Genomic DNA, 15,082 nt, shown 5'->3' with positions numbered 1-15,082 from the left:
TCTATGGTCTTATTGTGATAGTCTATGGTCTTATCTTGATGGTCCATGGTTTTATCTTGAAATTCTATACTTTTATCTTGACAGTCTATGGTTTTGTGTTGACGATCTGTGATCTTGTCCTGGTCTTGATGGTCTATGCTCTTATGATCAAATTCTATGGTCTTATCCTGACGGTCTATGCTTTTATCTTGACGGTCTTTGGTCTTGTGTTGACGATCTGTGATCTTGTCTCGACTTTGTGTGGTAGTGATGGTCTGATGAAGCTTCATGAAACAGTGTCATGTTGTTTAGAGGTCAGTAGGTGGCGCCATCAGTTTAAAAAATGATGTTTCATTAGAACGGTTGTTCAAAACAAAGGAAAATAGTGCAGAGACCGCCATCAAGTGGACTGAAAATAATGACACTGTTTCATGAAGCTTCATCAGACCATCACTAGTGTGTGGTCTTGCCTTAACGGTCCAGGGTCTTTTTTTGTGACCTTATTTACATTAGTACATTTGTTTAAGCCCCACCCGCTGAAAACTCTGCTGTGATTGTTCAAGGATCGAGGTTTGTCACGCAGAGTCATCGATCGTGGAAGTCTCCACCTTAAAGGGACTCGTTGTATAAACAAAGCGGGCGTGATAACAGCTGGCTGGAGGATGAGTGAAGCCATTATTACATCATAATGGACTCCGCTCTCGTAACCTCTTGTTCGCCCAGATTTCAGACGGCGGAAAACTTTATAAAGTAATTACCTTTAAACAGTGGTCCTCAAACTAACACCCATATGTTTTTTTTTTATATATAGAGTGCGTGACAAAAATAAAAGACCACCGTAACACCGTAAATTACAATCAAGAGTTTGGGCCTCATATACTCAGACGTACGCACAAAGTTTTCCACGGCAAGGTTCATATGTATCATGTATGGAAAGAGGGTGAAATTGTGTGGATTACACTACAACTAATTATATATTTGTTTTTATAATATAACAATAACAACATTGGTTCTCTTTTTCTATTTCTTGATTTGTGTCGTATGTTATTTAATTCTTTTACTCTGTACTGACACAACAGAAATGTATTTTTGTTGTCTTTACAACACTGTCGATAAAGGTTTATGATTCCGAAAAAATGATTTTTTTTTTTTGGAGGATTTTCTGTAAACATGTTTTTAGTAGGAAATCCAGGTACCTCTTAGTATATGAGGCCATGTATGAGTTTTTATATTCTACACCTATCCACATGCCTAGCTCTCTAAGGATGTCTGGTTGAAAGCAATCGAAATTTTAGGGCCCAACATTTTCGACAATGATAAGGACTATAAGGAAGGCACTTTAAGACTCTGCTCATATGAGGGGTTTAAGTAAGATTTTCTGCTCTAAAAACAAAGCTGACCTTATAGAAAGTTATTGTTTCAGAGATTCTTTTTTTTTAGTGAGGAACTCCAAGAGGGTTATTTAATCATGTGTGGCTTTCTGGAAAACAATTCATTTTTTAAGTTTAAGCACCGCTACAAACAGTTTTTCTGACACAAACTGTCCTCCCATCAGAGAAGGGAAAAGTTATGTGGCCCAGACAGGATAGTATTTGAGGACCCCTGCTATGAAACATCTTCATGATGAGGTACTTACTGGATCTTGGAGAGCAAGACTTCAACATTCTAAAGATGAGAGTGAGTCAAGAGAGTTGGGTTTTCACGTTAGTTGACCGTTAAATTGTCGTGTGTTAATGTCGATTATTCAAAAACAAGAGTTGAATATATTTAAAAAAAATGAATGAAGAAATGATCCTTTAAATTAAACTCTTATGAGCTTTTCTGCTTCTTATCAATACATTTGTCCAAAAAATGCCCTTTTAACTGAACAATCAAGTCAACCAGCAATAGAAGAAAACAAGTTGATAGAATATTGTTGATAACTGCAAGATTCTATCACTCCTAGAGTTGCTGTAAACTCACCTTTGTCCTTCATATGTTTTTGTTGCAGCTTTAACTACCAAACTACATCATGTCCCGGGTTAGTCTGTTGTTTAAGGTATTTTACTTTTTATTCCTGACTTCAAAAACCGCCTTGGGACACTCTGGGTATATTCAATAACCCAGTGACCGATGGTCAATCAGTTATAGTTGTAGTCGACATGTTTCTTGATATTCCTTTTTTTTTTTTGGGAAGATTCAGACGTCCTCACTCACACAGTCGCTCGCACACATGCCACCCACCCCGACACATGGCGTGTTATGCAAGAGGTGATGCCTAATTACCACTGACATCTCAGATACTGTTCGCCGCGAAATTAATCATGACACTGGCGTCAGCTTTTGATATTCCTCGCCAAGTCCACTGGGTCCAAAAAATGATCGACTAAATACACACTCGTCGTCCTCATCGTGTCTTAATTAAATGATTTAGTGGAAACGCTTTTGACTCCGACACTAGATGCTAGAATAGAGCTGGAGAAAAAAAGGCGAAGCACGATAAACAAGTTTTCCTTGATTGATCATTAGTTGGGAAAGTAAAGGAATATTTAATTCGCTACAGTGTATATTTTCTCAACACTGTGGCTGCACAGTAGCTCGCGGTCCTGCAGTTCTATTTATAAATCCTGGCGTTGTACTGGAAAGCGCTTACACTATATCCAGTGGTGCATAACATAACTCAGTTGCTTTCCAATGAGCATAAAACCTGGCTGTGGCGTAATTATTACAAATAGATGAAGTGCAAGTCTGGAAACACAGGCCAGCTGGATCGGGCATAATTAATGTGACATGCAGCTCATCTGTACCTCAACAGGAGAATCTCGCCCTATTTCGGAGGGTTTTTACCACTAGTTGGCAAATGATCACAAGCCAGGCAAGCTTGGACCAGATGCACGATAATTGATTTGACATCTAGACTTTCTCTCGCAATCCGGAGCAGACACTGTTCAGATCTAAAAAAAAAAGTGGAAATAGTGGAAAAAAAGATATAGATTAAAGACAGATTTTCTCCATTCGTGGCGAGTATCACTGTGTTAGGATGTTTTTCAGTTTATGCTCCTCGCAGTGAGAAACTAATGTGTTGACTTTAATTAATCTTGGACCTCTATTGTACTCATCAGCAGCGTTCATGTTCAAAGTTCAGTTGACCAATTTTAAAATGAACTAGTTCAGATCATAGTTCACAATTCAAAGGTTCCAAGAATGAACTAGTTCATTGGATTCTTTTTTTTGTTGTAGTTACAATATCTGTTCAAACATTAAAAATTGGCATCAGAGAACCTCATTCATTCATTCATTCATTCATTTTCTATGCCGCTTAAACCCTTATGGGGGTCGTGGTGGGGGGGCGGGGCGGGGCTGGAGCCTATCCCAGTTTCGTTGGGCAAGAGGCGGGGGACACCCTGGACAGGACGCCAGTCTTTCGCAGGGCACACGACCGCACAGACAACCATTCCCACACACACTCATACCTACGGACAATTTCCCCAATCAACCTCTGGATTTTATTTATTTATTTATTGGATTTTAAATCCTATTTTTATCATAATACTTTTAAGGTTTACAGTTCAATAAAGCTTGTATAAATTATCAATATATATATTTTTTAATTTGCAATTGACACAACATTTTTTGTTTTTTGTTTTTTTAAATCAAACTTCGGTTCACAAGATGGCGGCAATCATTACGTCCTTTGCAGCTAAAATAAAATGAGGTGAGATCCCGGTGATGACTGAGGACGAGAGGATACAGTCGACCCCGGGCAGCTTTAAAAGCTGATGTTTGAACGTATTTTGGTTTGAAAAAAAACCCAGTTACAACACTATAATCAAATACTCAACAATACTACAAATATATCCTACAGTATCGCAAATGTGTCACATTATATCTTGTCGTTAGCACTGTATCGTGAGACGTATTCCGTCGCCAAATTCTTGCAAACAATTGCTCACTTAAATCTTGTTCTTGTTGAAATCAAAACATTTCTAAAACATTTCGTGTTCCTGTGATGTCTTCTGCTCTAGCGTCCATCTTGGAAATCCAGTCTTTAATTACAAATACATTTTCCAACTAGGATATAAATCTGATTTAGTATTTAAGAGAATGTCAGTATTTTGCTTGTGTGTTTTCTTGAACTGGTTATCGGCGTCTAAGTTTGAGATTATTTCGTCTGCTCTTAAGCCTTTCACTGACTTGTAGTCTCTCGGGATAAATATCCGCAGAATCGGTTCTTAAGAAGCAGGTCAAGGGTTCTTAACACAACAAGATTTATTTCCTAGTCCCGTGATGAAGTTCACCTAAAGGTTATTTGAACTACATTTACTACAGCATGCAATATATACATATTATAAACAAGAAAATCAATAAAATTCAACTAATGTTAATTCATTTTATATCACAAATAAGATTTCTTGTGTGAATACATGGTTAGTATAAAGTTTGAGATTGACTTGAGTCCGGGTTGTTTTTGGTAGTGATGGTCTGACGAAGCTTCATGAAGCAGTGTCATTATTTTCAGAGTCCACTAGATGGCGGCCTCTGCACTATTTTACTTTGTTGTGAACGACTGACTAATGAATCATCATTTATTATTTTTATACCCTTAAACAACATGCCACTGTTTCATTAGCCCATCACTAGTTTTTGGTGGAACGTTATTGGTTAAAACTGCCCTCATCCACAGAAGATCAAGTAAGTACCTTCTGCTGAGTTGACCAGAGTTTTGTTTTAGAGTTACCATGCTCCAATTCACCTGTTCCCATGAGCCTCTGCCTGTTACTATGTTATGCCGTGGATGTTGTCGGCGACTGGAACTGCCTTCTGTGCCTGAGCAAGATTCTGACTGCACCATGGCGAGCACTTGTCTTTATTTTTAGTTACAATTAGGAGTGTTGGATCAAATACAATAATTACCTGACATTAATATAATTTGGATAGATAATATAAATACACTTAAATAAATAAATTGGGTCAGGATTAGAGAGGACACACACGTCAGCTGATCAGCTTATTCAATAGATTTATTCTTCAACCTAGTTCTATGATTATGATCAGGGTTGCAGAAGAAACATTATTCGTCGATGATTTGGGATTTTTTTTTTTTTAAATCAACATTAATTAAAATGTTCATAATATACGTCGTTTCCAACCACCACACCTTGGCTGAGTACTGTGCTGTGTCTCAAATCACATACTTCTCTTAGTATACTAGAAGTTAGTATGCATCAGGATAGTGTACATACTAACAAGTACGCAAATTCTCCACAGATAGTATGTCTCAAATCAAACACTGCTGCTACACACTAACAGGAAATGATGCGACAGTTTCTTCTTCTAAGACTATTTAACGATGGTTGCAACCAGCTGTTTGAACGCTATCGCCACCTGCTGGCAGCACGTTTTGCAAGTTTGGAAGAAGAAATAAAGAAAAAATATGAGAATCGAAATATTGGCGAGATATTTAAGCTGGTACCAGCACCGAAGAAGTGTCATCCTCCTACTGCTGCTCAAAATACACCTGTAAGTATATGAATATATATATATATATATGACGTAACTTCCGTTTAAAACATCACTAAGATGGCGGCCGTTTAGGGTGGTTAGTGTCCATCGAACCATAAGCAGTTTTGTGGGCGTTTTAGTGCCAATTTAGTGTGCATGGAGCACTACATTTCGCATACTAAGAATTGAGACGCACTAACACACTAAAAATACTAACTTTGAGTACGCAAGTATGCGATTTGAGGCACAGCACTAGTCTTATGAAGCTTCATGAAGCAGTGTCATTATTTTCCAGTCCACTAGATGGCGGTCTCTGCACTACTTTCCTTTGTTTTGAACAACTGTTCCAATGAAACATCATTTTTAAACTGATGGCGCTACCTACTGACCTCTAAACAACATGACACTGCTTCATGAAGCTTCATGAAGCAGTGTAATTATTTTCCAATCCACTAGATTGCAGTCTCTGCACTATTTTCCTTTGTTTTGAACAACTGTTCCAATGAAACATCATTTTTAAACTGATGGCGCCACCTACTGGCCTCTAAACAACATGGCACTGCTTCATGAAGCTTCATCAGACCATCACTACCTGTCCAGCATAGAATATTGAAAAACCGTCGGAAAGGTGTTTTATTCTGAAAAGAAATGTTTTTTTTTTTTCAAATTATCATCAGCCTGTGACTCTTGCTGCATCAAAACAGTTGTTTCAGTCGAGTTCACTGCGAGACATCCTGCTGATAAAGCGTTACGTTGAGATTTTCTATTCATGCACTGAACGTCAGTTATTTTCGTTTGCAAAACGGTTTCATTTTTTTTGTTTTGCTGACATAAACACAGTCCATGGTACGGAATACGGATGTGGACTCCGGGTGTAAACACCTTGTACTTTTTCAAAAATGGCCCCTGTATTTATTCCACCTTTGCTGTCTCCCTTCCTGTCGCACCCCAACTCCTCGCCCCCCCAAACACTCACCCAAACCCGTGGTGAGACGAGACTCTGCAGACATTGTAGGTTGAAAAAGCGCTGGAAAGCATTTGTGTGAGAAAAATAATTTTGCATTTTTCCTGTGGAGATATTAATTTATTTCCCAGGAGGTACAGTGTATTGATGTCACACTTGATGTGGCACAATATATTTAAATTAATGTTAAGAGAAACCTTAATTGTTGACACGTCTTAGGCGATAATTGAGTAACAGCGGTTCTCAGCCTAAAGCTTTTGATATTGTAACATCCCTTGTTATGAGTAGCAAACATATCATAGTTGACTATCATCATCTCAGGGTCAAGGTGAGCTGGTAATGATGCGAAAACAAATCTGTTTCATGTATCCCTTGTGTTGCCTCTGGGTCAAGGTGACCCAAGGGGAGATGATGAGTGGAAGCTGAAAAGACCTTTGTAAAAAGACAACAAAAAGGCCAATTTATCTTCAGATGTTGCATCCTGTGCACTCTCAGTTACTGATGTGTTGATGAAGCTTCATGAAACAGCATCATGGTGTCTAGAGGTCAGTATGTGGTGCCATCAGTTTAAAAATTGATGTTCCATAAGAACAGTTGTTCAACACAAAGGAAAATAGTTCAGAGACCGCCATCTAGTGGACTCTGGAAATAACGACACTGCTTCATGAAGCTTCATCAAACCATCACAACTCTCAGTACTTCAGTTCAGCCGTTCAACTTTTAGCAAGTTATATTCACGAATCTTTCTTTTTCTTCTACCGTGGGGCGAGAGGCAGGGATCACTTATTATACTTTATTATCTTGAATATGTATACACTTTGTCCACGATACATGAGATCAATAGAGAGCCGTGGTCGAGACCCTTTAAGTCTCGCCAGCACACAAGTCGGTAAAAAAGGTCACCATCTATGACGCCAAATGTCTTTATTAATTGTACGGCCGGTCTTGTTAGTTCCATTCATGTGTGCTTAGAGACATATCTCATCAGAACAGAAGCCCCTTCTCTTTTGAGGACTTGTGACTTGCAGAATAGGTTTATCTACCGACCCAAAAGCCACACTAAAGTCATCTATAGTATGAACAGGTCTATTTTTAACTCAGCCCTTTACCCTATGGCCAGTAAGTACAGTAGATTGATTGTACAGTGTTGTATTCCCTGCATTAGATGTAGTTCAATCATCATTCACAAAGTATGTTACTGCAAAGAACATTGCCAAGGGCTAATTGTTGGGATTATTAACAGAGTAATCCATGTTTTTTTTTAGTTACACACAGAAATGCATATACATATGCAGTCACTGTTCTTCGTCGAAAAAATACATCCTTACTTCTCGTCTGTAACGTCCGACTTATTTAATTTTCAATACATTCTATTTTCAAGAGATGAGCGGTATGACAGTATTTGGGTGTTTTGCACAGGTTACTACTGTCATATGAACATACATTTCTGACTGTAACTTCTTTGAAAATCCTGACTCTAAAGGTGACATGAGGGTTCGTAGAACATATTTGTGAATAATTTAAATTGAGTTAACTTTCACTTTGGGTTTTTCTTGAAGTTTCTTTAAAAAAATAAAAAAAGGAAAAATGCAATCTTTGACTCTCTTTTCCATGTCTTTGAAAATGGATTGAGCTTGTAATAATGTACACTGTTTAAGCCAGGGGTGGGCAATGATAATTCTTCAAGGGCCACATTAAATTCTGTGAATGTTGTTAGGGGCCGTCAAGGAAAAAGAAAGACGAGAAAATCCCTTAAAAAAAACATTTGTCATTAGGCCGTGACTTTTATTAAGCTAAATAAGCTACAATTTTATTCTTGTGTATATGAGTTTTTTTTTAACATTGATTTGAGACACATGCTGTGTCTCAAATCGCATACTACTCTTAGTATACTAGAAGTTAGTATGCATCAGTTTAGTGTACGTACTAACTAGTACGCAAATTCTCAACAGATAGTACGTCTCAAATCAAACACTGCTGCTACACATTAACCGGAAATCACGTGACAGCTTCTTCTTCTACTTCTATTTAACGATGGTTTTAACCAGCTGTTTGAACGCTATCGCCACCTGCTGGCAGCATGTTTTGCAAGTTTGGAAAAAGAAATAAAGAAAAAATATGAGAATCTAAATATTCGCGAGATATTTGAGCTGGTATCAGTACCGAAGACGTCTCATCCTTCTACTGCTGCCGAAAATTCACCTGTAAGTATATGTATATATATGCATTTATATATGACGTAACTTCTGTTTACAACGTCATTAATATGGCGGCTGTTTAGGGTAGATAGGAACCATACTCAGTTTTGTGGGCGTGTTAGTACACCAATTTAGTGTGCATGGAGCACTACATTTCGCATACTAAGAATTGAGACGCACTTACGCACTAAAAATACTAACTTTGAGTACGCAAGTATGCAATTTGAGACACAGCAATACTATCTGATGCATACTAGCGCTTAAACAATCAAAACAATATTCAATAAAGTATATACTTTAAAGATCAAGATAATACTGAGAACAACACAGGAGTTCCAGAAAATCAAGGAAAAGCCTGAACAAATAAAAACGTCTTAAGATGTTTCTTAAAGGAGTCAGTAGATCCATCAAGCGCTATACAAATACAAATTAGTTACTTACTTACTATCTTATCTTTAGACTTAGACTTAGATTGTGTCAACTTGTTCTTTCTCTTTATTTGTCTTTGTTCTTATTTTATTTTGATTTATTTTGATTTATTTTTTATGAAAAATTGCTGTATTTTCTGTGGCCATTGGAAAAAAAAAATTTCAATAAAGTTTTACCTTACCTTACCTTACCTTACTAACTTCTAGTATACTAAGAGAAGTATGCGATTTGAGACACAGCACTGGAAGACCTCCTGAGGGATCAATAAAGTTCTATCTAACCTACTTCTGCAGGTAGAACAGACATATTTCCCCGCCTAGTGGAAGGAACTTCAAAAATAATTAAACTTTTACATATTCATTTTTTTTTCTCAAAATGAAAAAGGACGTAAGCAATAACATGAAATATCTTTAACTAATAAATAACTAAATATAAGGGTTTCTGGAGTCCCTGGCGCAGATCTCGCTGTGCCCTATTTTTCCGAGCGTCTACCTGCGCTCAGTCCCGCCTCCTTCTCCACTTCCTCTCCCTCCGCCTCCTGCTCTCCAGAGTTTGTGTGGCTCCCGTCGCGGCAGGAGGTTCACGGAGCGAGTCTGACGCTTTTTTTTTTCCCCCCTTGACTGGCTCCAAGTTCTTTGTTTTTTTTTTCGTTCCTCATCTCTCGCTCTCCTGGTGGTGGTGTTGGGAGAACCGCTCACTCCGCCGCCATGACGTGAGGTTCATCCGCCGCTGTTAGGACCGAACCCTCCGCCGCCGCCTGTCCAGTGAGTCCCGCCGGAGCAGCGCCAGCAGCCGCGGGGATTAACTGCTCCTAATACGCAGTGACGACTTCTCCTCAGCCCCGGCGAACTGAAAGTTAACAATGCACGGCGAAACCTGAACGTTATTCTACTTTTTTTTCCTCTCGTTTTTCTGCGGGCGTTCATCCGTGTGTGGCCCGGTAGGATATCACGCCGCCGCTGACGCCACCTGACGGCTCTGGATGTCGTGATAAAAGGTGAGAAAATAAGCCACTGTTTTCACCCGTTTTTGTAGTGAAAATATTGGGGAAAAAGGGGGGGAAAGAAGCGTGTATGTTGGGGGGGGAAAGTGTTGGAACATTTTTTAACTTTTTTGTCGTAAAGAAGTTTTGGGGAACAAACGTGGAACCAGGACGAGTTTCTCGAGGCGCGGATGCACCTGTTATAGGAGATGCTGCGCTGCTGTCTCCACATAAACATTCACTTAAAAAAACAAAACAAAAATAAAAACAATCGTGTCTCCTTCAAGCAGATCGTGGTCACATTAAATAAGATTTATCGTAAAGGAACATAAAAAATAAAAATCACACTAAAAAAAAAATAATTCTACATCATAATACACTATAATAAAAAAGGCTGTTGACCATCGTTTAAAGCTGTCCTCTGGCAGACAAGTTGTGTCGCAGACCTTCACAAAGTGTAGCAACTATTGAGTGACAGCATCCAGGCCAATCCACAACAGGCCCCTGACACCAGCTGCTGGGCTCCTGCCTCGGATGTCCAATGGAGGTGCGAAACGAAAAAGCCAAAACAAAACGTCACTTGAAAACATTAACCCCCTGCCAGCAGAAGTCCAAAACATTTATTAAGTTAACGTTATTTAAAATAATCCACTAGTGGCCATTAAAAAAAAAAAATTAAAATGTATTTACACTTGTCTGCATCACCTCAGCTTGGGCTCTGAGGTCTGTGGATCAGAATCTACTGATGGTTTTCTGAACGTCTAAAGTTGCTCCTAAGCTTTGGAATGATCTTCCTCCATGTTTGATGATCTACTGACTCCTTCAAGAAACATCTCCGTGTTTGATGATCTACCGACTCCTTCAAGAAACGCATCTTATTTTCTCGAGGCTGCTATGTTTGTCACTGTCGTTGTATTGACCTTCTAAAAGATTCTAAATGTAAAATAACTGTATTTTTCTGTTTGCTATGTGACCCTGATCTATACAAATAAAAGCTATTTACTTACTCACTGTCATCAACTCATGAAAAGATAAAGAAACCAACTTGGCGTATCTCCAGGTTTCTGTTTATCAACCAAACTTCTGTTTGGTAAACAAATACACTTTCTAGTAAGTTAAACATATGTCATTTTTTCTTCTTCTTCTGTTGACCAGGTCAGTTGGTGAACCAGCAATGGAGACCAAAAGCTACCAAAGTTTCTTCGATGGCAGCGAGACGGAGAACCGATGGAGTCAGGCCTCCGCCGCCATGGACTTCTGCGGCTCGGCCGAAGAACCGTGCTTGACCGGTAGCGACATCTTGGGGGACATCGTCAATGGAGGCGGCCCCGCCGGGAGCCAAGCCGTCACTTGCAAGGAGGGCCACGTGAAGAAAATCGATCAACCTCTCCGGTTGAATCAAAATCAGAACCAGCAGTTCCTTCTCTCGCACGTCGGCAACCCTTGCCACGGCCAGAAGCAGGAAATGGACTCCAAGGAGCTTTCCAAAACCGTGGCCGAGTCCATGGGGTTGTACATGAACGCCGCCAGGGAGGCCGACTACGCCTTCAGCCAGCAAGCAGGAGGCAACAGTCCGGGGAAGATGTGTCCGGCACCTGGCCGGACCATAGAGGAAAGTCAGTGCGGCTCCACTAATAGTCCCAAGTTAAAGTCAAGCAACCCAGTTAGCTCCGCCTCTCTAGTCATTTCCTGCAGTCCACAAAATTCCATCTCCAGCCCCAGTGGTAGTAACAATATCGTATCGTCCACCACTAGCCCTTCGTGTTTCGGACCACTCTGCAGCTCCGTCGCGAGTCCTCTCAACCACGGCGCTAGTGCATCCGTCAAGTGCAGGAGTTCAGATACATGTAGCCCCGTTGGGTCCAGCACCGTAGGCTCACCGCCTCTTACCAGCCCTCCAAATATTATGAGGTCCCCCATGTCCAGTCCAAAGAGCATGGGCAGCGTCAGGTCGCCGGCCTCCTGCAGCACCTCCTGCAACATGCTGTCGTCGGTCTGCAGCCCCGCCGGTGGCAGCTGCAACAGCCACAGTTGCAACACAATGAGGCCATCGATCTCCAGCCCGACCACAGGGGGTAACGTAACCGGAGGCAGCCCGCAAAATCCCTCCTCTGGTGGGTTCCCAGCGTCCAGCCCAGCGAGCGGACTCGGACTGGTGCAGAGTGACACGAAAAGCCCGGAAGCGACGGGTCTGACCAGGGAACCCAGCTTCGAGAACTTTGACTTCCCGAAAGTGGAGATGGTGGACGGGGAGGTTTTCAACGTAGGCTTGGACCAGATGGGCATGGTCAAGTACATCAAGAACGAGCCCGGGACAGATTTTCAGAGCCTGTGTCTCGGCAGCTCCAAATGTAAAAGCAGTTGCACTCCTTTTGTCACGCAGATCAAGTGTGAACCGGACAAGAATGAAGGATGTATGAATCAGTCTCACAGCGAGCACGCCATCGGTCTTTATCATCAATCCGACACCACCTATTTGTCCCTGAGGAACAACATTGACGAGTACAGTCTTTCCGGCATCTTGGGTCCCCCTGTTCCCCACATCAACGGAAGCTATGAGCCTGATGTTTTTGCCAACAATGTCTTGTCCAAGGGGGTTAAGCAGGAGGCCAATGATGGCAGCTATTATCACGAAAATAATGGCATGCCTGCGTCGGCCATTGTTGGAGTTAATTCTGGTGGACACTCATTCCATTACCAGATCGGAGCGCAAGGAACAATGTCTTTCACACGGCACGACCTGAGGGACCAGTCCAAGCCGTTGCTGAATCTTATTTCGCCCGTCACAGCGTTAATGGAGTCGTGGAAATCTCGACCAGGTATGACGCAGGGGTCGTTGTCGGCTCAAATCGAGGGATACCCGGGTCAGGCCTGCATCGCAGACAGCATGTCAAGGTAAGAGTTCAGACGTCACAACCAGCTTCGTGAATGTCATGGTGTGGGTCTTTAAAAACAAAAAACAGCAGTTATGCTTTGTTTGTCTTTGTTCTGACTCATTTGTCATTGTTTAGTCGTTCTCGTACTTGAGCACACATTACAGTTTTCACCTGTGACCTCTGGACTTTATTACGGTTTTCTTTTTTTTCTCCAGATAAATACAAAAGGTTGGTCCAAAGAAAAAAAGTAGCAAACTAGGAGTTCAAAACTCCTAACGGTTCCCAAGTTTGAAATTAGATGAAGGGAGTTATGATCAAATATATTTTCAGTTATGAAATTCTGCAAAACCTCAAAGAGAAAATTATGTCGGAGCTAATAACCGTCAGGGGGTCGCGAAGAACTGTTTTTGGCCTTGTGTTGTCAATTTTCATTCGGTCATGATCATAACTGTACTGATGTCTAAACCAGGGCTGGACAATTTCATGTATTAGGCCACATTAGGAACAGTGGATGTTGCGAGTGGCCTTCGAGGAAAACGCGATTATAGGAAAAGAGAAGAAGAGCGGTGTAATATATTTACTAGTAAAAAAGGACAGTCCTATATAAATAGATCAAATAAGGGGAGAGAATCAATAAGTCTAACAATGCTATTACTTTATGAACATTTAACGCTAGAATTCTCATTTAACTACATATCATTTCAACTTTTTATTGAAGAGTTTCTTATTAAAAGGACAAACTAATGCAAAAATACTTTTCCATTTATACTGGGAGACAAGAAATACTCTCCAAAAAAGATGAATGAACACGACTGTATTGATCAGGTTAGAACTAATGAATCTACAACATAAACATCCGCACTTGTTACTATCGTATATTGATTATTCTATTGAAAATGTAATTGATTTTAATGGATTAAACGAATAGTTAGGTAGTGAAAGACACTGAAGCAATTTCATGAATACTTCACAACTAATATTAGCATAGGGAATTAACAAAAATATGTGGTTTTTAATCTATACTTTGTTGTATTTATGGGTGGTTGAATTGATATTAATGTTGTGAAGGGGTTTACAGGAAAGATAAGTTCCAACCTTCTTTGTTTAACTTAACTAACAAAAGTTTATTTAAAATAATTTTGATGATTTCTCTAGGAAAGGTTATTTTTTTTGTTTTAAATATAACAGTTTGACTATTTGTTTTATTACTTTAGTAATAAACACGGCCTCAATCTGGGAGTGTGTACTTTCCAACTTTTATTTGAAAAGGTCAGGTGTATAATTTAAATTTTCTGTTATTTTAATGACCACTTATGCTGTAGGGTATTGTCCACTGCTTTAATTAAAAAAAATAAACCTTGTACACAGCCTTGATACCATTGAGAAAAAACATACGGCAGAGGCCAAAGCAGCGTGGACAGCATGTCAACCTAACAAAATCCAGATTATCCCTTCTGTCGGACAGCGTGTCGGTAGAGTTTGTCCACATGGCACAACGTCTGAATATAAGGAAAGCGGATTCAAACGCGCATGTATGTCACACAAATGCTATCGCAACAAATGGGATCATTACCGTTGTCTATGTGCAGCCACGATTTTTTCCAGCCCAGCTTTTCTAAGGCATAACAGTTTCTTACATAATGATTTTAAAGCACAGCTCAAACTCTTTGATCCGCGAAAACCCTGGGATGGTAGTGTAAAATCCCTCGGCTCCCTTTTTTTTTTCACACTTTGGCTTCCTCTGTAAATGGTTTTAATTAACAGTGGCTCCTCATCTGAGCAGCCTGGATAAGTTTGTGGAGGAAAAATGTTCCAACGGCACACTTAAAGTAGCTATTTTATTATGAACAAACTTTATCCAAGCCGGTCATAAAAGTGCTCCATTGCTCATGTTTTTTTTAGATTGTTAGGTGTAGTTCATAAATTTGAAAAAAAGGGGATTTATTGGGTCTTCATTAAGTGCAATGTTTACTTCAGGGCAGCAACACAGTTAAAAGGCTTGATGGATAACTTGTTTGCTGCACCTGTCCGTCAAATGAATTGATGGTTAATACAGACGTGTACTAATGTCCTGCCCCGTGGGCGTCCCTCTTATAAAAGGTGTATTTGAACCAGAAAATGCAAAAAACACAAGATGATTTTAAGTTTTTCAAATAAAACGATTTAAATGTCA

General features: G+C 40.1%; 2 protein-coding genes across 2 annotated transcripts in view; one reads left to right on the top strand and one right to left on the bottom strand.

The window, feature by feature from the left end:
• Positions 1-401: 401 nt before the first annotated feature.
• tmem184c (transmembrane protein 184C) overlaps positions 402-15,082 on the bottom strand; it is a 176,018-nt gene continuing 161,337 nt past the window's right edge. The window contains exon 11 of the transcript XR_015713344.1: positions 402-444. The gene's annotated coding sequence lies outside the window, so the exon portion shown is untranslated. The remainder of the gene's footprint in view (positions 445-15,082) is intronic.
• The window catches only part of nr3c2 (nuclear receptor subfamily 3, group C, member 2), a 96,434-nt gene continuing 90,974 nt past the window's right edge, over positions 9,623-15,082 (top strand). Inside the window, exons 1-2 of the mRNA XM_087808040.1 lie at positions 9,623-10,048; positions 11,189-12,928. Of these exons, the coding sequence (XP_087664166.1) occupies positions 11,208-12,928 (1,721 nt within the window). The 5' untranslated portion in view covers positions 9,623-10,048; positions 11,189-11,207. The remainder of the gene's footprint in view (positions 10,049-11,188; positions 12,929-15,082) is intronic.

The sequence above is a fragment of the Callionymus lyra genome, chromosome 1, assembly GCF_982586985.1.
Source record: "Callionymus lyra chromosome 1, fCalLyr1.hap1.1, whole genome shotgun sequence".
Taxonomy (NCBI): domain Eukaryota; kingdom Metazoa; phylum Chordata; class Actinopteri; order Syngnathiformes; family Callionymidae; genus Callionymus; species Callionymus lyra.
This window is presented reverse-complemented; position numbering and strand designations above follow the sequence as displayed.